A 22812-nucleotide genomic window follows, 5' to 3' on the forward strand; every position below is an offset into this window, starting at 1 on the left:
AAAAGTTGCTGCTTCAGTGTGAGAATGCAATGTGGGAATTGTGCTGCCTACCTCAGCAATTTTGTCTTTAGAGAAGAGGGATTACATCATGCCCTACAGCCAGCTTACACTGTGTGGGCACAGAGAAGCAGCCCTGCAAACTGATTCTGTACAGAGAGCAGTGAAGAAGCACACACACATTTTAAATTTTACAGCACAGATGTGTGTTCCTGAGCCAGGGCCCAATGTAGTAATTTCAAAAAGAGACTGTGTGTATGTGTGTTTGTGTTTTGGGTTGATGGCAAGATATTCCTCTGTGTCTCTAGAGCTTCTCTCAATAGATGTAAGTGAGCTCAGCCATAACAGATCCAATTCTCCAAAGATAAAGGAACGAGAGGAGACAAGGAAAACAAAAAGCCTGCTTCTTGTTCATCTCCTGGACTTCCCGGCCTCATGTAGCCTTGACAGCATGACAGTACATCAGTGGCCTCACAGATGTATGGTCATTTTGTGTGTGTTGACAGTATACATGTGGGCTTTTAATTTCCCCAGTGACACACGTTGATTGATGATGGCACGACAGGGAAGTTTAAAAGTGTTACTCCATGCTACTCCACTTAACGTCAGTAGCAGCGACCTCGCATTATATTTGAAGGAGATACCCAGTGGGAATACGGTATCACTGGAAATCAGTTTCATTCTATGCAAATATGGCAATGAGTCAAAATAATTGATGTAACTGGTCCTAATTTTATTAGCAAAGTTAGCTGACAACAGGCAGCTGTTGAGGCAGATGTGGAGATTCCAATCTATTCTGTTTACTTGAGGACTAAATAGGAATTTTATTTGAGCATGAATTCAGTACCTTGGCAATATTAGCATAATAGTCCTTTACAATCCAGTCTTAACCTTGTGTAAGATGACACTGCTGATCAGTAAGCAGAGTGTAGCTTTTAAAGTAAAGTGTTAAAGAGTCTAAAGACAGCAAAAATATTCTAGTCACATGAGTCAAATAATATCTGTTTGACAGCTAAGCTGGACATAAAAACTGGTCACGCAACAGGAAAATGATCTCAACTCTACAACAGAATGATTATTTTACTTTTTTAGTTTCCAATGACTGAACCTGTCTGAAATACAAGAGGTGTAAATGAGTCATGCAAACCTTCACCATACAGGAAAAACAAAACACTGATAGTGATCCAAATAAACATTTAGATTTGTAACTTCAAATATAATTTTGCAAGCTTGCTCTTTTGCCACTTGGCTAGAAAAATCAGAAAGTATTCTATGAATGCAGACTTATACTGCTACTGTGCACTGTGATTCTGTCCTGCGGTGAGTTTTCTGTCTGTTCTTGACAACCTGTAATGGACCTTTTGCATTGTTGCACCATGTCAGTATCACCATAACTACGCTTGCATCTGACTAAAAAATAATTCTGAAACATTTCCATGGTTTTATTTAAGAAAACTGATTAATAACAGTGAGCTTTCTTTTTATTCAAACCCAAAATTTCAGCATGCACATTTTCCATTTCAACAAACAGAAGATTATCCCGCTTGATGTAATGCTACAAAATGCTAACTACGCAAGTGTCGAGAGCTGTGAGGAGCTGGTCTGTGACTCATCACTTAAGCTGGGGTCTTTGTTCCCATTTTTCCTGTATCCAGCCTGATTGCGATTATAATGATTGGCTACTCTCACCGCACTTACCACTGTGCTGAGGAAATGGGCTGAGCACACTTTAATGGAAAACAAGCTGCGAGACTCCCACATTAGTTAATAGAGAACGAGAGAAACGAGTAGAAGGGAGTCCAAAAGATCAGATTTAACGGAAAGATAACAGGAGAGCCTTGCCTTTTAAACGGAAAGCCCAACCATGTTCAGGCACACAGACTTTCTGCGAGCAAACTGAGCAAAATATTTATTTGACAAAGGACAGTGAGTGTGAAGCTGCTAGGTGGGAGGAAAACAGGAAGATCACAGAGAAGATTCATGTATGTAGTGAAGGAGGAATAACAGAGGGTTTGTATAAGAGAAGAGGATGCTAAAGAGGCAAACCCTAAAGGGTGCAACCAAAAAAGAATATGCATTCTAATACCAATGTACTGGGATGAGGCTAATAAAGTGGTTCCCATTACCTACTTCACAACCTGTGTGCACACATCCAGAGCACTTCCCTGGAGAGAAGGGTCCGATAACAGGCATGTCCCTTAATACCTCAAATGAGTGACAATTCTACTGCTGCATATCTTCATGTGCCATGTGCCTGTAGGCAGCAAGAGATAAGGACCCCCCCCAACTACAGATTTACATGGGTAAATTGCTGTTATCCCCCCTCTAGCAAACTCCAAACTCACCAAACCAATGTTACCATGGCAGCCAGCTCCTATACATTGTAATTAGCTGGTTTAAATCCCCAAGGCTCGGACTAGCTGGAAACATCTCACTGCTTCCATAGATTAGGACAAGCACATTCACACACGGGGCCCGAAGCTACTCCCCCAGTCCACATGGTGAAACGCACAAGAGGTCACATCCAAGTGCAGACACACCTACTGAACACACCCGCACAAAAAAGATGCACCAACCAATGTTTTACAGTTCACTTCCCACATTCATGCCTGTGCTTGAAGCAGGTGTGAAGAGATCAAGTAAAGCTGTACATGGCCAACACACACACACACACACACTGAGCACAGTTACAACAGTAGAGCAGCTCCACTGTGTGGGCATCTGGTCCCCTCTGCGTTTGTTCGTGGGCATGTGCTAATGGAAAGTGTATCAAACCGTGCAGTGAAACAAAGGCGCTACAATGAGTAAAGCTATTAAAATGCAAGCGGCTGTCGATAGCCCTCAGGGCAGCCCTAGCAGAGACTGTAGTGTCTATTGCACTCCACGGCCCAATTAGAGGAATATGCTTCAGATTAAAAGCAGTGAGATTGATACACTTCAGGTGTATCGCAGAAGCAGCAGTGTGCAGCTCAGACAGGCCCTGTAAAAGCTTCAGATCACCATAATACCCTTTGTTGTTGGTGTAGGTTTAAAAAGGAAAGACTCACTATAGTACACATTTTGTGAAATAAAAAAAGAATTTGTAACAAAAACTGCATTCTTGAAACTAATTAAGCCAAAAGGCAGTTTTTCTAAAAGATCTGCTGGCTTACACGGAACATATATGTGGACGTGTATTGGAAACACCCTATTTTAAAACTGTAGTCAACTCCCTGCTGAATCATATTCTCGTGATTGCTTTAAAATGTCAAAAATCCACTTCCAGTCTGCCAAACCAGTGGGTACATATAAGCCTCACTGGTGTGAAAAAGCATACACATTGTTGCACCATATCCAACCAAACTTTTATGCATGTCTTTTTTACTTCCAAGCTTTCAGAGCTGCCGGGTTCTAAAACTAGACGCAGCTGGTTTAAACAAAGGGAAACCTAGGGAACTTAAAAATGAAGCCGACGAGGAAGTTGCACAAACTGCAGTTGCTACTTGAGGCTGCACTACCGTTAGATGTCAGTGTTAAAATGCCCAACTTTGTAGCATTTAAAAGCATATAGTTTTTGGCATCTATGGATAATTTTTGAAGGGCGAAAAGTTTTTATAACTCATCCAGCTGGATAATTGACTTTGGAGTGCAGCCACATTGATTGACAGGTGTCCTAACAGAGGCAGCTGGAGTTGACTGGCATCTTCAAGCAGGCCTCACTAAAGCTTTTCCCTGTGTCTGTGCTGCTGGTAACTTTAGGATCCCTTTGAGTAGATCATCCGCCTTGATATCAGTTTGGATTCGGGAGACACACACCATCTCTACTTTTAGATTAGGCTTAAAACTTTCTTTTTGCACAAAAAAAACATATAGTTAGGGATGGATCAGGTGACCCTGAATCCCTCCCTTAATTATGCTGCAATAGGTGTAGGTGGTTGGGGGATTCCCGAGACTCATTGAGTATTTCTTTTTCAGTCAACTTTCTCACTGAGTATGTGTTAATAAATCTCTCTGCATTGAATCATATCTGTTATTAACCTCTGTCTCTCTTCCTGTCTTCCTTCTCTCACCCCAACCGGTCGCAGCAGATGGCACCGCCCCTCCCTGAGCCTGGTTCCGCCAGAGGTTTCTTCCTGTTAAAAGGGAGTTTTTCCTTCCCACTGTCACCAAAGTGCTTGCTGATAGGGGGTTGTTGGGTTTTTCTCTGTATGTATTATTACAGAATCTTCCCTTCCAATATAAAGTAAGAAATCCATTATTGTACAGGTGTGTTACTGAGCACTAATTAGCCGATGTGTGTCTCTCTGTGTGACGTACGCTTATAGTTTACAGCCAACCTTTCATCCATATAAAGTAACTCCTGGCTTCAATTTAAAAAAAATTGTTAAAAAATGAATATGGAACTGTCAAACGCTAACGGTAAAGCTTCAAAATGTGGAGTCCAAAACCAATCTGTGGTTTAAACAGACCAAGCATTTAAAACATCTTGTGGGATAAAACCTTAATGAGCTTAAGCACAACACTTTATTAACAACATTGTTGTTAATAATAACAACAATGTTGAATTGTGAGAGTTTATTTGAAGTGAATAAACCAACCATGCATTTTTACCAGCATGTTATTAAAATATAAGAAAAGGTCAGATAACAATGTTAAAAAGTGCAGTTAGACTAAAAAGCTCACCAAGCACCAAAGATACTGCACAGTGGCTTTTTTTTTTAATCTTTAGTCATGACAAGTGCACCCTGTGGGATTTCATCTATTTGATGTACCACTGCAGTATTTTGCTAGAACAATGGCTGACTCTGGTCCAACTGCAGTACAATTTTACTTTTCAGAAACACTTAATTAAGTGAAAGAGCCTAACTTATGTGCATCATATACAAAAAAGCAGCCAACCACAATATCATGTTGAGGCAGCCTGTCTACCCCCAGAGTTGAAGCGTGACTTTAAAGAAAAATACCCACACAAGAGGGGGGACAAATAAAAAAAAGGAAGTCAGGCTATTTGAAGTGGGTCCCCGTAGGTTTCTGTTCTCCGCTCGTGCTCACCAACCATTACCCTTACTGCTTTATTTCTGCCAAGCTGTAAAAGCAAAAGCATGCCGTCCTGTTCTATCGCTGTGCATGAATGCAAATGCACAGACTGTACAGACAATGAGGCTAACCTTAGCGCTTGCTGTAGAAGTTTATTTTTAAAAGATTTCTATTAAATGTGACCCTGGAAAGAGTGACAGGACAGATAAGAGAATTTGTGGATGCAGCACGATGTCTGATAAAGTGAGGAGCGCACTTGAAGCGCAAGGCCATCTGGCACTCGGAGAGGACAGAGGCCTCGTCGATATCACTCCATTGATTTTGAGTTTGGTCCTTCTATAAAAGGTCACAATTAAGAGGTGGAACAAAAAGGAGGATAGTGATTTAAAAGATGGCCTTCCCACAGAAATCTGTAACTGTAATGATGCCAGTATTCTATTTATATTATTGAATGAGATTTAAAAAAGGTCACAGGTGAAACCAAATGGATAAAGTTATAGATATCTTAATTACAAATCATGGATCCACTATACAGTAACTTACATGTTTGCCTAATTTTCTCATAAAAGTACAAACCTACAAATATCTTAGAATCATATATTTGACTGTAATCCCTCCATCTCATCAGTTTAAATATCTTTTAAAAGATTTAATAACCCACCACCTGCCTGAATAGTACTGTTCTCCTAGTCTACTTTCGCCATGCTTCATTCTGGGTTATTTAATGACAAAGAGCCACTTGAATGGTTTCTTTGACTGTAACAGAAAGACAACTTCCTGAGGCCAGGAGGCCAACGCTTACTCTGGCCTTTAATTTTTAATGAAACAGACAAACACACACACGCGCGCAAACATGTAGCCAACACACACGCACCAGATACAAAGGACTACTTTTAAGGGTTTTACAGCTTCAGTCATACAGGCCAACCAAACACATACACAGCTACATTTTTATACATGGTTACAAATGTGCTACAGGCCCATTTAAGATAACGTGATCTGATATATGACCTATATGCATTCGTTTACCTGAGTCTGGCAGGGTGACTGGTTGGTGCTCGAGTGCATCCATCAGCTCTCTTTACTCATAATGGCTTCATCTCGCTTTCCTGTCTCCTCCTCTCCTTCCCTTTTTCCCCTCCTCTTCTCTCTTCCGCTCGACTACCCTGAATGCTTAATGATGGTCCCTGCCTTCCGGGAGCATGTAAACATGCCAGACGCACTATTGGCCGAGGCAGAGGAGTTCTTATGCGCTGATTGGCTGGGGCAAGCCAGGCATGGATGGCAGAAGAAAAACAGGTTGGTGGTTACCATAGCCCTACAGGATGACTGCTGTCCATAGTAACTAACACTAACACACACACACACACACACACACACACACACACACACACAGTCCTAGACCCTCAGGACATGGTGAAGGTCCCCACAGACACAGAACACAAACACACTCAGACACATGACACACCCTCTAACATCAAGCACAACAAAGGATTTCAGAGCTTGTGAAGATGGCACGACGCTTTGCAAACAGAACCTGGCTAACAATGTAATTTAACTGTTAACAGCTGGATAATGACTCAGTTTAAGCTTTCTGATGAACAAAAATAACATCAAAAGTCAGTTTAATATATGTTCTCGTTGCTCTTTGAATTGATTTTGGAGTTAAATTGAATATTTCAAAAGAAACAGCAAGAAATTGGGGGAAAAACACAAGCTTCCACTTTCTTAAATTTTTACTTAAAAAATGTATCAACACCAAAAGCTCCAATATCAACAAAATATAACAAGAGCTCCCAGTCTTTCCAGTCTTGTTGCTAGGTCAGCTATCATAGATTTTTGGTTTTTTTTCCATAAGGCACTTAAATATCGTGTCATTTGGAAAGATATGTTAAACCATGTCTCCTAGATAAACAAACATGTCATGTTCATAAACGGTATCAAATATGGACGTAACTTAAACTTGCATTTCATTTAACGACCACCAGGGGGGCAATAGCTGTGGTTGCACATAGACTTATGGTCTTATAGAAGTCTATAGGAAACAGCTGTAAACTCTTTGTTGCTGAGTTTATGGGCTCAGCCAGTATATCAGTGAGTTAGGTCAAAATGATCAAAATACATTACGTCAGTCTATCTGACATGTGTTTTGCAGAAATCGTGTTCAGGGACGAGGTAACATACTTAAGTTGTGCTATAATTAATCTGCCTTGTATATTCGCTTACAGTTAGATGACCTCCAATGCAGATATCATAGCTAACATAATGTAGAAGGTGCTTATATGCATGCTGAAAACAGTTATAAACTCTTGGTAACCAAAATGAAATGCACAGTTACGTGGAATAAAATTATAAGATTTATGAGTAAAGCTGGAAACCGTTGCGATGTAATACAAGTGCACAAGTCTGTTTTATTTATTTTTTTCTATGTGTACCTTTTTCTTTTTTAACCTTTAAGCTCCTATTAGAAGTTAAGATTTGACTTGAAGCGCAGAGCCAACCGCCAAGTTTGCACTTCAATCACCAGCATTTAAGAGTGAAAGCTCTGTAAGCTGAAACTCTGCACACAGAAAATAAGTTTGATGTCATTTCACTACTGCAATAAAAGCACTTGGCTGCTTTTCAGCTCCAGTAATCGATGGCTTCTTCGTTTCAGTTTGTTTACTAGATGTAAAAGAGCCACCGAAACACGCAACGCAGAGCAAAAAGCTTCATATATTATTCACAAGGTTGTCACTGAATGAACCCAGGCGGCCACAGTTACAGTGGAAACACCAGCTGGGTTACCAGTGAGTGAGCGAGCAGCTAGCGTTATGACACGGTGACAGATTTCCCCCCTTTGCTCCTTCCAGCTGGACTCACCTAAAAGGATGAGGTTTTAACCGTATCCATATTTTAAGGTTTCACCACTTCTTCACATTCACTCCAATCGTATATATCAAAAGTAATTCATCTCTCTTTTAGAACTGAGAACAGTATCCACATTATACATCATGTCCTCTAAAGTGGATCCTGACAAGGAGATTATAAATGTCTGCTAGATAAACGGTGAAACTGTTCTTTTCCCATTAATGTTTCCAGGATCCTATATTCAGACACCCAAACCAGGGTGGAACATTGTGCAACTGTTATGGAGAAGCTAACATGATGCCCCTTACATAAAGGCGCACTCTTGAGGACACCCAATGGGAGGAAGATGTTTGAACACAAAGCAGAGTAGCGGTTTACTGAAGAGGCAGTAGAGATGGCTGCATTACATAACAACAGTGCTTTTAGGCTGACTCAGATTCTTTCTTCCCTACTGTAAGTGTGCATGTGTGTGTGTGTCTGTGTGCGCATGTGAGAGAACAGCTCTAAATGCGTTTCTATAGCTACAGCACAGACTCATCCATTTATCAACATAATGGATGAGCTTGAACGGTAGAAAGAAAACAATGCAAGACTTCACATGAAGCACAGATGAAATTACACAACACGGCTCCACTCTTACCAAGCAAAACCACTTCTCTGCCTCCACTTTCAATGCACACAGAACGAGTGCACATCAGCGTGCTAGGAGCAGTAGTACCAAACAGTAGTATCTGAATTATTAATAATGCTCTGATCGGGTATTTATCTTTTGACTGTAGTCACAGCAGATTTATTGAAATGTAGTTATGAGTACAGTCTGATTTTAAATATCACAAAGGAACAAAGGCGACCCTGTTGCAGGTTCTTGAACCTGTTGCTGCACTACTTGTGACCTTTGCATCTGTTCAAGAATTTCTGCAATTAAAATGAAAAGCCCAGGCTCCAACCTTTTACCAACAATGAATGAATGTCATCCTCATAGTGAATTGGGGATTTAAGAGGCTTGCTTGGCTTGTATTGTGTAGTGTTCTCTCTGCAGTCACACCATAGCTGACGTGTTTGGAAACACTACCAGATCCCACTGATTTGGATGTGTTGCTGTTGGTATCGAGATCAGAGCTAGTGGCTATTCAAGCAGAGTGAGACTGAGAGCGAGAGAGCTGGGGAGTTTGGTCCAAATAGATTTGTAGGGAGTGATAAATGAGACATCCCCTGTTGTATTAACCTCCCCTATGAAATTCTACTGGGAAGCCATCCAAAATTACTTTGCTGAAGCAAGCCCTGTGACAACCAACTAACTGCTAACATTAAACACTTAAAGACAGAACTGGGACTGCTGTTGGCCAGCAGTGAAGTCCATCCATTACAGTTTATATGCTGCTGAGGGAAACCAGACAACAAGACTGACAGTCTGTGAAAACCCCGTTTGATCAGGGATGTGAGGGTTGGGTAATTCTGGGCTGATATAGATGTGTAAAAAGATATCAAACCTTTCATGTATTCAGGGATTTTGCAAACTATGGTGTTAGACAGGTATTAAAGCAGGCTGGAATAATGTGGATCAGTGCTCCTGCAACTTCATTTAATGAGTAATTAAATGGGATATGCAGGTTAACTGCATACTAACATTCACGCAAAGTTAGTAGAGCTGCAGGCAGAAGATCCGCTGTGGTGACCCCTAAAGGAAGCGGCAAAGAAGAAGACAACTGTCACCTGTCTGTTGTTTTCTCAAGAAACTGAGCCTACAACATACACTTTAGAGTCAGCTAATATAATTCTCTTTTATGTGCGGTGTTTCTGTGGAAACCTATTTGAGAGGAATCTTCAGCATCTGAGACTCGGTGTATGATTAGTCAGGAAAGGCAGCAGATTACTATCACCAGCAACATGTCATTTATTACTATCCACAAGTAGTGGCAGCAGAAATGAGAGACTGTGTAGCCCATTTAACCCTCCACAAATAGCCAAATGGCCCACCATGACTCACACGGTAATATTTTTATAAGGTTTGCTGGGGCTGAAGTGACAGGATGTACCAAAAATGAGAAAAGATTTTTAATGCTCCCTCAGAGCTGCACATAAATTTGAGCCTTCCTCACTGCGGATTATGAAAATCATTTTTGACATATGTGCATGTCCGTGCACGTGCCACATCTGCTTTGCCAAGCCAAAATGCCCGTTTTCTAGCCATTACGTAATCTGGCTTTCCTTTGATGTTCCCTTAGCAGCACGTGGAACCAAAGCGAGCCAGAGACAAGTCTAGCTAATACTCTGAAGGTTACAGTGCAGGCTGGCAGCGAAGCAGAAGTCAGAGACCGTGTGCCACTCAGGCTGTGGAGGAGATAGTAACACTACAGTTCAGAGCTTTCTGTAAAAGTCAAAAAGAGGGAAATTATAATAGACCAGTGGTTGATTCAGAGATACGTCCAGAGTAAGTGTGCAAAAGGTATATGGATTGATTGGTGGATTATTAGCCTTATGGGCAACATAAGGGCGTGCCTGCCTATTATTTCATGGCAGCTGGGATAACTCCAGCCCTGAAAAAGCAGTTAAGGACATATATGGCTATGACTTCTGTTTAAATAATGAACAAAAAAAAAAAAGAATTCGCTACTGGATTTATTTGTTTCAGGATACAAAATGAGAAAAAACTGTTGCAAATTAAAAATGCCCTGGCACACAGAACAGTGAAAAACACATTGTAGGCCCAATTAGTTTTAATTAAGGTTTCTAAAACATCTACATTTGCATTAGCGGTGCAAGTGTAGTGTAATTAACCAGTTGGTGTAAATATTAGCAAGCTTAATGAAAAGATTTTGGCCTATGCATGCTGCATGTGAAACTCAAGTTCATTACTGTCCACTCTGTTTCTTTGGTTTAGTCACAAGCATCTGGAAAGTCCACTGATTAAGTTGTGTAACCAAGTTTGAGGGTACGGTTTTTAAGAAACCGCTAGGCCACGTGGCTAATCGAAGAACAGTCCTATTTGATATTGGAAAGAATAGACGGATCTAAAACTAGGACAAACTAGCACAGAAAAAAGTGAGCACCTATGCATCTGTGTGTCAATGGCACAGAGTTTCAACTGAAGCAACTAAGAAATAATCAGTGATCACCAGTGTGATCTGCAGTAGTGGGCTAACTGACGGAGTAAAAGGGGAGTTAAAGACAGAAAATGGACACAGCAGCAGCAACAAAACGCTTCTGAAATCAGATCAGAGGTAGAAGAAAAACCCTTTTACTCTGCTGATGATTACATCAACGTGATTATAAGAATCTGTGAGGAGCACATTTGAGACCGTCCTAATCAACCAGATTAGGACGATAGGAGGAAAAACAAGTAAAGAGGTGGAAAGGGTGAGAGTTTTGTTGAAGTAACACACACACACACACACACACACACACACACACACACACACACACACACACACACACACACACACACACACACACACACACACACACACTCCAACCAACAGCCGTCTGGGAGTCTACCACTTATACTGCTGACCGAACAAATGGATGACTGATGAGAAGTCTGAGCTGGTGATTCTGTTCATGTGCTTACATTGATGTGTGCGCAAAAGTTCTCTGTGCAGCTTTTATTACATTTAGCTTGCTTAGTCTGCGTATATGTAGGTTTGTGTTTTATGACTTTCATTATTAGCAGAATATGTAGTGAAACAGAGATGCCTGTGGAAAATGCTGTCTCAGTGAGCTGTGGTTCACTCGTGCAGCTGAACAGAAAGACTTCAGCCTCTCTGGGGACAACGTAGCTGTGGCTTCCAGCATCCACTCCGCTTAGGAGAGTTAAGGATGTGTGGTCACTGCTTAACACAGTCATTAGCACAGTTTCAGAGGCTGAAGAGAAAGGGCAATTAGAGCCATGTGCTTAGTAATCCACTGACAGGCAACAGAGGGAGCTTCAATACTAATGGTTTAGGGCAGGACTGGGTCATCTTTCATCATTAACAACCAGGTGTTTGTCACACAAACAGAGCTATTGTCAACTTGTGTTGCAACCTTTTGTAACCAAGTGGTGTAGTTGTATTAAGGAAGTATATAACCATTTTTGTAAAAATTTCAAAGTAGTGGTCAATTCCCACTTCCCTTATCAGAAAAAAAAGGGTCAGCTCAGCAGCCACACAGGCACACAAAGAGTATGAGGTGGATAAAGGGCAGGTGGAAATCAAAAGGATGATGAACTGACAGGTGCATAAAAAAAAAAAAGAGGATTGTGCCCTTTTCACGAACAATAGATCATAATAAAGCCCCGTTTCAATGCTTTTGTGATGGTAATAACCTGTCTGTGTGTACACATGCAGCCTCATACAGAACTTGAAATGTGTTAAAGCACAATGGGTGTTAAATTCAGATGAACTCTGTTAACCAAAAATAGCAAACGTTAGAATAGTATAGAGCTATAGTATAGTATAGTATACTGTGCTGTCCCTGCTTTATTCCCCATCAACACACTTTGGAGACAGGCTTGCTTTGACAAATCTTTATAGCCATCGTGTTTAGATTTTAGTACGTACATTGTTCAAATCTAAAATCAAATCAAATAAAACTATATGCAAGTCCAAGAAAAACGGCTTACAGCATTTTATATGTAACACTTTAACATATTTGTTTTTCGGCTCCATGCTGTAGTGGTCAACATGTTTGACTTGCACACAAATGATCCTTTTTGACATCAGGGGGGGAAAAACAACAACAACAACAACAAAAAACATAAAAACACAAATACACACAGCCTCAGGAGGTCTGGTCTTAGTGTTAGTCCTTAACCCATAAAATGGGATGCTGCATAAGGAAGGGCATAAATAAGTACTTTACTAAATCAAACAGGTCACTGTTGCATCCAATTGGGAAAAGGGAGCAATAATATTTGTTTTAAGCTTTTCACTAGCCATCTCAACCCACAAATGCACCTTCCACACTGAGCTAGAATTAGCTGATAGCTCTACCCTGCAGGGAGAGAAAAAAGAAAAGAAAGGCAACAGTCAAAATGCTAAACTCTAGACTTCAACACAGTAGCCCAAAAACCAGTGAGTTAAATAACGAGACTATATACCCACAGATTGGGTCTCAGCTTTAGCGTACATACACAAGAGTGGCATTTAGAGCAGGGCGATATGACCAAAAATATTTATCACGATATACATTTGAAAATTTGCGATAACGATATAACTGACGATATAATTGACACTAGACAAAATACTTTACAACTCCACAACTTTATTAGTGCAAAAAAAAAAAAAAAACATCAATGTATTTTCACTTAAACAAGCAGCTGTTTTTTGCATTAAAGTTATATAAAAGTTTAACAGCGCCGTGTACATAAAATCGTTTCGAGGTCAGTAAACACAACCATAATTCAAACATAAGGCACACGGGATTATGAGGGGCACTGTCGATTTTCAGAAAAATCAAAGGATTGATTCTTATTCTCCGTCGCCACCATGCTTTACCCATATTCTATCGCAATATTTTATTTTCTTATAGTTGCCCAACTTTATACCGGTATTACCGTGAACGGTATAATATGGCCCAGCCCTAGTGGCATTCATCTTCTCGAGCTCTTGGCAGGAACGCAAAACGTGTCTTTCTGAAATAATCTAACAACTCTTTAAAGTCTCTCTAAAAACAAACAAACAAAGCTGATCAACATGATATAAACTATGGGTAGTCTACTTGTAACACCACAGCTTGGCATTTACGTTGGTATTACTCATTTCCTCATCACATCAAGTTAAAAGGAAGCCCAAAAGCCTTACAATAAAGTACCACACCTTAAATTTGTGTGATACCCAAAGAGAACCACATGTGCATTGCAGTACATTAACAACATTATCACTAATGCATAAATACCTTCACTGCCAGTAACTACTGCAAGGTCTCACTTAAGTATCTAATCAACAGCATCGAACAGAAACCACGTTTCACCTTTCTGTTTTTCAGCATCTTTATCACACCCCCAACCCCATCTCCATCAGTCTTTCCTGTTCACACCATGTCCGCACATTAAGATATAGTAACAAAAGTGGCAAAAGACAATTCTCAAAAGGCTATTTCATGCACCCAATACACCTAACACACACACGCGCAACACCTCAACAACACACAAACAGCTGTGACTGCATGGATGTGTGTACTGTTGCAAAGAGCTTCACACAGCCTCTGTTCTAAATTACAACAAGCAAAAACATAGTTCGTATTCACTTTATGTAAATCATCCAAGCGCAAAAAAAAGGAAAAAGGAAAAAAAACAATCCATGGTCAGACTAATTTAGGTGACAAACTAATGGGAGCAGTTTTGTCTGTTTCATTAATCGACATCGTAACCTGACAGCTGCTCTCATGCAGTGTACAGTACGACAGGGGAGACTACATCGCAGCATAAAGACTACAATAAGGAGTGGTTTAAAAATTCAGCATCAGACAGCTTGTGTCCTCGATAGGATGGAACATAAAGTTCTACCTCCAGGTTGTAAGCATGACTCACTCTGCCTCACACTATATAATCCCTGGGCTTCCCCATGCTTCTATGATTACTGGCCAGCAGAAAGCCTGACGGCAGTGGGCATGAGTTGTTGCCACTAAAAGAAGTGTGTGTGTGTGTGTGTGTGTGTGTGGTGGCCTTGGGTTGAATGCCTTGTTATAGACAGCCATAATAATGCACACTAATTGGAAGTCCGGAAAATGCAAAGTGTTCCCTGTGTGCAGATCGCTGGGGCTGTAACACGAACGGGCAGCGGATGAGATAGAGAAGAGGGGGGTGCAGGGCAAAACACGGAGAGGTAAAGCGCACAGATAAATGAGAAGTGATGAGTGGAGAGGAGTAAAGTGATGGAGGAGAGGTACGTACTGCTGTAAAGGGTGTCGATCCAGGAGAGCCGGGGCAGGCCGCGAGCACTGAGGGGCTCCATCCTCTTTTCCTCTCCCCGTCTCAGTCGCTCTCCCTCTTTCTTATGTCTTCAGTTCTTCTCTGCAGCTGCTTTTTGCGTTGCCTCGCTTCTTTTCTCTTATCCTTGAAACGCAGCCTTCATCTCGCTCGGAGAAGCAAGAAAAACCATTTGGGGGAAAAATGTCAGAAGGCACCCCGGGGTCCAACAGGCTGACAAGCAAGAGAGCTGAAGAAGGAGCGAAAGACAGAGGTGTGCGTCTGTGTGTGTGTGAGAGAGAAAACAACAGGCTGGAGACGGACACCGCCGACCGTTGCTAGGGAAAGGGAGAAGCACTCATTCTCTCTCGCTCTCTCTTTGGCTTGCTCTCTCACTCCCACCCACCCCTCCTCTCTCGCTCTCCTGATTCTGCGTGAATGCCTCATCAGCCTCACTCGCTGTCTCTCTCCCTGTCTCTCTCCCCCCCAGTGTCTTAGCAGCGTGTAGAAGCCGGAATTGAGAAGCCGTGCCTAATGACTGAAGCAGCGAGGTTTGCGAGATGTGAATCAACTGACAAAATCTCAGTTTCTCTCTTCATAAATGAAACCACTAAACCCACTAAAATCCAAAGTTGCTTTCACGATCTCCATCTCTCCTTGCGCATTAGGTTAGCAGCTTTTTTCTTGCATGTAGATACAATTTGCTTACTCTGACTTTGTTGAGCACATCGCAGCTTGAATTTTTTATCTTGTTCTTTAAACGTAGGTAAATGTTACTCAAGTTTTAAGAGAACTCTGCCTAAGAAAGTCAGTATTAAAACAATGTTGCAGCATGAAATGCTAAGATCAAAAAACATCTTTGTGTCAGGGGTTCAGCAAACATCCTAAATAGCCTATTGTTAGCCTATTTTATAACTGCTCAGACTGAGGCTTTTTCTAAAATATAGAGGAAACATATACAGCCAAAGAGAAACCACCCTTCAGGAAAAAAAAACTGGGTTATCTTCCCCTGATAAAAGTTTAATGTTAAATCCACTGTGTGGTTATGTTTTGTTAATATAGCAATAACAAAGGTAAGTATGAAAGGTCTTTCTGTGGTTTTATGAGCCAAACTAGTCGTAGCTGTACTACATGATGAGTTCAAGATCACAGCCGCTTGGCTGGGACGCACAATTCACACTTTGTGTGAAACAGAGTCAGTCATTTAGTTCAGAGAGAGAGAGAAACCGAGAGAGTGGCGGGTTCACTTGTCACGGTTTAAGCTAGTTCTGTTCCCGTGGCAACGAAGAACATGAAAGCAACGCACACATGTGCATGTGCTGTGAAAATGTGCCTGCATACTGATGCTGTGTATAAGACGATATAATACAGACTCTATGATAGATGGCAATAGAAGAACCATGGAGCCGGTCTACTGTGTGCATCACCAGGAACAATAGCTAAAGAATATTTAGAATAAATGTCTGGAGCTCAGCCACAGCTGAATTTTTGAGGACTGAAGCAGATGCATAGGGACTAAATAGTTCAAAGTTATTTTGAGAAGTTAAAAGGATGGGGTCAACGTTTATTCACTTTCCCCCACTGTATCAGACTAGTTAAGGAATGTAAAGTGAGAAACCACTTAACTCCACCCTACTACCTGCTCCAGTGTTTTAGAATAAATGACGGTGACAAAGAAATTATAGCATTTTATTGCATTACAACCCAAAAAGAAGTTGGCATTTTCCACAATAGTGGCTGGGCTCTAGCGCAAAATCCAGGAAATCTTAATTTTTCAATATGCAATTAAAAATGTCATGCTGTGCTTTATTGATTTTTTTTGAAATTAGCAGGCTTTAATGGGCACATTAGCACATTAGGTCTCCTGTTGCTCCCTGTTCCCAGAAAGAGACCTGGCAGCATTGCCGCACAGCACAATTCCTCTTCATCAGGCCCAACGCCCGGCGAGTTTATTAAGGCATGTGCTACATAGGAGGCCAATCATCGGAGACGAGCATCGTGCCAGCGACAACAAAGCCTGATATGAAACGCTCCCCTCAAACCTCAGATCTCCTCCCCCTTCATCCTCCTCTAACCAGCATGGGGGAAGGAAAGATGGGAGGGTTGAGAGGCAGAAAAAAACTTCAATTAGGACACAAAGGCTGACAGGAGGAACCCCACAACTGCTCCCTGCCTCTTCCCCCAACCTCTGCAGGCAGAGCACCTGGCCCCGAGCTCTGCTCTTTGTTAGTCTACAGCACGTGTATGTGCCAGCTGGAGGGAACGTACACGAGTTAAACGACCTGGCATCCCATGAGCCTGTCTTGGTCGTGTGTGTGTGCACGTGTGTGTGTGCGTGTCTGTCTCAAGGCATTTAATGTATTCCTGCATGTGTTAATCTACATCAGGGTTATTAATGAATATAAATGTGTCATTGTGATGGTGGGAAAGCACACAGGCGTGACAAAAACCACACACAAACTCAAGGCGTACACGCACAAAACATGGGATTATGTAAAGGGAAAGCCAAGCGGGCAGAGAAGAACACGGGGCTGGTGAGTGGCACTTCATCAAATATAGATTGATCTACTGTACAGCCTTACACCTCCTTTGTCTTAAATCTGGGCCAACAGAGACAGACACACAGACACACACAGATGATTGAGGGTTTTGAAAGCAAATCTGCCCGCCTCCTCTTTCCAAATACCTCATCGTTCAACGGGGATAGCCAAACAAAGAGAGCACACATGCCATGCTCAAACACACAAACTGTATTTACACCAAACTGCGTGTTCTGAAGACATTCTGGAGCTTCACAAAGCTACATTTAGAAAATATGAATAAACAGTCAAACTGTGTAATAAAAACCCATTAGTAACTGTCTCTGAACCCTCCCAAACACACACAATTTCAGTCTCTTCAAAGTTCAGCACGTCAACAATGCATCGTTCTCTATAAAGGTTAACTTTCAACAGCAGTCCTCTACTATGTGTGTGCGTGTGTGGTTGCTGGACAAGATCTAGATGTAAGGCACTCATATTCTTTAGTGTATCCACATAGAGATACACACTTTTTCTCCTCAAGACAGATCACGGATTGTGTTGGAGAGACACGATGTTCCTTTGTGTCACAGACAACATCTACTCAGAGTTTCCCCTTAATTGGACACTTTATTTAAACAATTACATGCTTGTGTGTTACAAAAGGCCACACATCAGTAGCCAGCACAGCATGAAATGTAGACCATACAAAAAAAAACTGGATATTTAAAACAGAAAAAAATCAATCTTTGCTTTTGATTAGGTGTGTCATCCCACTGTGAGCTAATGTGAACAAAGGACACTGGATGTGGATGTGTACTGTGTGATACTCACAGGCATATTTAGGCCCTGCAGAAATCAATGGACACGCATCTGGGACAGCTTTTAACAGCTTGAACTGAAAGTAAGCTTTATAGACAGCTATTACAAAACATCAGAGAAAGCTGGAACTCAAAGTGGATAAAAAGCAAAAATTATGATGCTTTATCAAATTTAAAAGCTCCTAAAACATCACACAGCATGTCCTTTGAGTATACAACTGCACAATTAATTTCTTAATCATTCCAAAAGGTCTGCTGTAATCACGTTTAAATTTTTCCTTTATATTTTGCTTGGTTCGGTGTGTAATCACAACAAGGCTCTAACTAACAAGAACCTGATAAATCCCAGCTTCCATAAAAAGACACGATGATGCATTTATTTTATTCCCCATTTTGTGACTGTTGTGTTTCCTGCACTTCACTTGAAATTTCAACAAAGATTTCCTGTCATGAAGGAGGAAGTCGCTGTGGTCAAACTGTGGTGTATTAGAGTGTGAGTGCGTAATTTGGCGGCACAGCATCCCACCAGCCAATCAAACTGCTATCCACTCCTCTCCCACCCCTCTATTCTCCCTTTTCTACCCAGATACCCCTACCCCACCTCACTCTACCAACCCCAACCATATCCACCCCTTTCTGCTCTTCGACCCCGACCACAGGCCTGCGGGGGTGACTGGGTGGAGGTGGCAGCGTCTATGTGTGTGCACCTATGTGTGTGTGGTGCTACTCTTTCCCTTCAACCCCACTGGCTAACCACGGGAACGCGAACTGGCTGATGAAAATAAATGAAAACAATTTTTTTTTTAAAAAGAAGAAGACGAGGAGGACCAGGGTGGGAGTCTAAACCCTTCAACATCCTGATTGTTCAACAACCCCCCCACGCCCACACTTCCAGCATTCTTGGTTGATGTACATACGTGAGTGGGGCTGCGCACGCAGGAAGCAGACAGCTGTGTTTCCAAATAAGTGAATTCAAACAAGCCTAATGAAGCACTGGAGCAAAACACACCCCACAAACATATAAAAAAAATTTTTTGACAATAAGCACGGATGGAATTGGTGACATCAAAGCGAAAATATTCACTGAATTAAAGTGAACTCTTCTTCCAAATCACAGAGACTCTCTAAGTGGAAGCAACAATGATTCACATCTACAGATTAACTGCTACACACACACATTATATTAGAATTTCACTGCAATAATGTCAGCATTTTATTACCGTTAAATTAGTTATGATATATATGGATATAGATGCCAATCAATAAACTCCACTACAGTCGTCTACACTGTAAGGAAGTCCAAACATGCTCCTTGGAGACTGATGATGACATTTTCTCGAGATGTGTGTTTTCCCCACAAATCCCTTTGTTTTGGGGGTTGGGGGAGATGGCAGCAGGGACGAGCAATGACGATGCATTATTAAAAAGCCCCGAGTGCAGCACTGATGAATGTGCGTCTATTAAATGAGAATGTCTGAGATCATTGTTTTATTATGTGTTACTGTCTGCTGGTCGCTTTATTTTGAAGTAAAATCGAGCGCAAAAATAAGTCATTTGTCTCTCAGCCGTTGTCATGATCACTGCTTTTTTCTCGGTCCAGCAGCTCAAGGTTTTTACCAGTCCTGAAATATGGTCAGAGTCATTCATCCAACACTGTTCTTTGACTCCATTCCTGCTCCCTCTGTGCTCCATGAACGTGTGTTATTAAAGTAACACCAACTCTTAACAGCCTTCTATCCAATTCACAAAGCTTTTGCCTACACACACAAAAAAAGGCAACAGAACGTGTGTGTGTGTGTGTGTGTGTGTGTGTGTGTGCGCATCACAGCATGTGCTTTGGCAGGCGAGATCCACTGTCACCTCATTTGTCCTGGATCTCATCTTTAACTCCTCCACCATCCAATTATTTGGAACGACAGTGTCTAGCGTAGACCCCTGTGACGTGTGTGTGTGTGTGTGTGTGTGTGTGTGTGTGTGTCTGTGTCTGTGTGTGCTGTGTTAACCCATTTATGATAAGATAGAGCTTCCTTAAATACAATCCTTGGCATGTTTGTGTCAAGGAGACAGGAAGAGAAAGGGACAAAGAGATGTGTGTGTGCGAGGGAAAGGCTGTTTATCTGGTGTCTGTCCAATCACAGCTTGATTGAGTTGATTTCCACATTGACCTCAATAGATCAAAGCGAATTCAGCTGGCATAGGATGAATATGCTCTGCTGCTAGTGCGCTCTCTGTTTCACTCTCACACTCACTCTAACACACACACACACACTCACTCTAACACACACACACACACTCACTCTAACACACACACACACACTCACTCTAACACACACACACACACACACACGCGCGCAGTAAAAACACATGTGGATTTATGCAGTTTGCAGATCATTAGTGGTTATTTCCCACATATACACAGGGAGCTTATTTTATGTGTGAAACCATCCCAATGAGGTGACAACACAACGCTGCACAATAACACAGTTTGCCTGTTTGTTTGTACTCGACAAACCTAACTGTTGCTTAAGTTATGCCGACAAAGTGCTAAGCCACCATCGGGTTCGCGGTAACAAAGACTAAAAGCACACGAGAGCGTGGAAAGAGAGAACAGTAAAGAAATCTAAATTAAGAACTACTGCACTCTAGTGTTTAGTGTCGGTCAACACAAGCTAAGACACCCAAACAAAGACCTTCACTGTGCACACTGGATGGAAATATTGTATGAGAAAATAGCTGGGCGTGTATTTGTTATTAGACTGTGTCAGACAAACTACTGAGTCTCAAGTTTGAGCACAAACCCACTTGAAATCCCATCACTTTAAACCTCCGCTCATAACAGTATCTTAAGATGGCACTCCTGCAATTTAGTGTTCCCCATAAAACTTGGAAGACTCACAGGGGGGACGTTAACAGAAGAACAGACAAAATCAAAACGAGAGAGATTGAAATATCCGTCAGTATCAGTCAAGCTCTTAAAAAGCTGGGACCTACAAGTTTCTGCAACAGTAAAAAGAATATCAGCTGAATACCAATCTAAGGATTAGTGTATTGTTTTGTATCATACCTGGATATATGACAGAATTACAGGAGCACTGCTGCAGTGCCACAGGACCTGTCAGAAATATGACTGGCTCCTAGTAGTACACCAGGATTAAGCTTCAGAAGGGATGTTGGGATGATTTTTATAACTGTTTTCAGCTACAAAGCAGAGATTTACCATTTCCAATGAAGGAGAATGAATGAATAAATGAACGGAAAGTAAAAGTACTGTGATTCTAGACTGTGTGTTGCTTGCTTATGTTCTGAAAAGTAAACCTGGTCAACCAATGAGATGTGAGAAACATGACATTATTTTCACACGATAGCTGATTTTAACAGTGGATGCAGTAATACTGATAATGGATACTGTCTTTCGCCACTAGCTCACAGACATAAATACATAAATAAATACTATAAATACAATTTCTAAAACACATTTGATTTTATTGTTACATAAAACTGCATATTGGACAATTTTTAAAACTTGATGTAAAACAAGTTAATCAATTTTATGATTTGTTTTGCATTATCTGACCAAAAGTGACCTCTTGCATTGGTCTACCATTATGTATGCATTCATAGGCTTTATGTAGACCCTCCTTCATTTATGTTTCTTTCAAACACTAAAGGCAGTCTTAAAAATTTGATACATCTCAGCATATTATAACCTGCAGACATTGCCTTGATGAGCTCTGCAGATTCAGCATTACTTTCACTTGAATCATTAAACAAAGCAAAACCATTAAGATCACAACCTTATAAAAGAAACACTGCTGCTGTTAAAGATGCCCACACGAGGGTGCTGTAGCCATCTAGTCCACATCCAATGGACCACCTCCCACTGGTGGGAAATCCATCTAGCATTAGGTCTCATGCAGCATACCCAGATATTCAGGTTTTTACATTCCAGGGCACTTTTTGTAGAACCAGGGCAGGTACTAAAAAGTGAACCAGCATTTTTGGAAGCTATGAGGTGTTATCAGTGGTTCACAACAACCTACTGCATTCTGTCAAAGAGAGATTCAAAAATCAAGGAAAAATTCAAAATGTTAGGTGTCTGCTGCTCCATAAAGCTGCATAAATACAGCTACTGATACTGTGCAGCAGAGCTGAGTGTGCTTGATGGTTGAGCTTCTGAAAGCTTTGTTATCTAGTTTGCACTCCCCCGGAGTCAGGTTAACAGTATCATCAGGATAGAGTACACCCCCCCACACACACACACACACACGAGAAGAAACCAAAGAGAGAGTGAAAGATGCTTTGTAGAACAGTGGCAGATCTCTCTCCATTCATCCTGACAAGTTTGTTTTGTTTATTGATAAATGCATGGCCAGAGAACAAGCCCTGACACACATTTTTGTACCTTTCTGCTTCAACTGAAAAATGAAACAAACAAATTATTATTAGCTGAATACACACTGGCATTGAGGTTTTTAGGATTAATGAGGACTCATTACGCTCTTGTTTTGCGTTTCATATGGTGGAGGATTGCAAACGTGGACAAGTTTTAAACAGCGAGGTCAACATGTGTGCAAGTAAAACTTCTGAGCCAAAGACTGTGCTCTGCCATGCCGGGCACACAGCTTCACGCAGTAAACTGTGATGCTGTAAGCACAGCAGCCCCACCCATATTATATTTCGCTTTTATGAGGGGCAGCCAATCAAAAGATTGCAGGCTTAAAGG

At 41.4% G+C, this 22812-nt stretch overlaps 1 protein-coding gene across 3 annotated transcripts in view; it reads right to left on the reverse strand.

The window, feature by feature from the left end:
* The window catches only part of abr (ABR activator of RhoGEF and GTPase), a 120439-nt gene that overhangs the window by 82644 nt on the left and 14983 nt on the right, over positions 1–22812 (reverse strand). Inside the window, exon 1 of one of the 3 annotated variants that reach the window (XM_082548963.1) lies at positions 14735–15008. The exons of the other annotated variants lie outside the window; for them this stretch is intronic. Coding sequence (XP_082405089.1) covers positions 14735–14795 — 61 coding nt within the window. The 5' untranslated portion in view covers positions 14796–15008. Of the gene's footprint in view, positions 1–14734; positions 15009–22812 lie in introns of those variants that run through there. 3 annotated transcript variants of the gene reach the window in all.

The sequence above is a fragment of the Aulonocara stuartgranti genome (genome assembly GCF_965226115.1).
Source record: "Aulonocara stuartgranti genome assembly, chromosome: 10".
In the NCBI taxonomy this organism is placed as follows: domain Eukaryota; kingdom Metazoa; phylum Chordata; class Actinopteri; order Cichliformes; family Cichlidae; genus Aulonocara; species Aulonocara stuartgranti.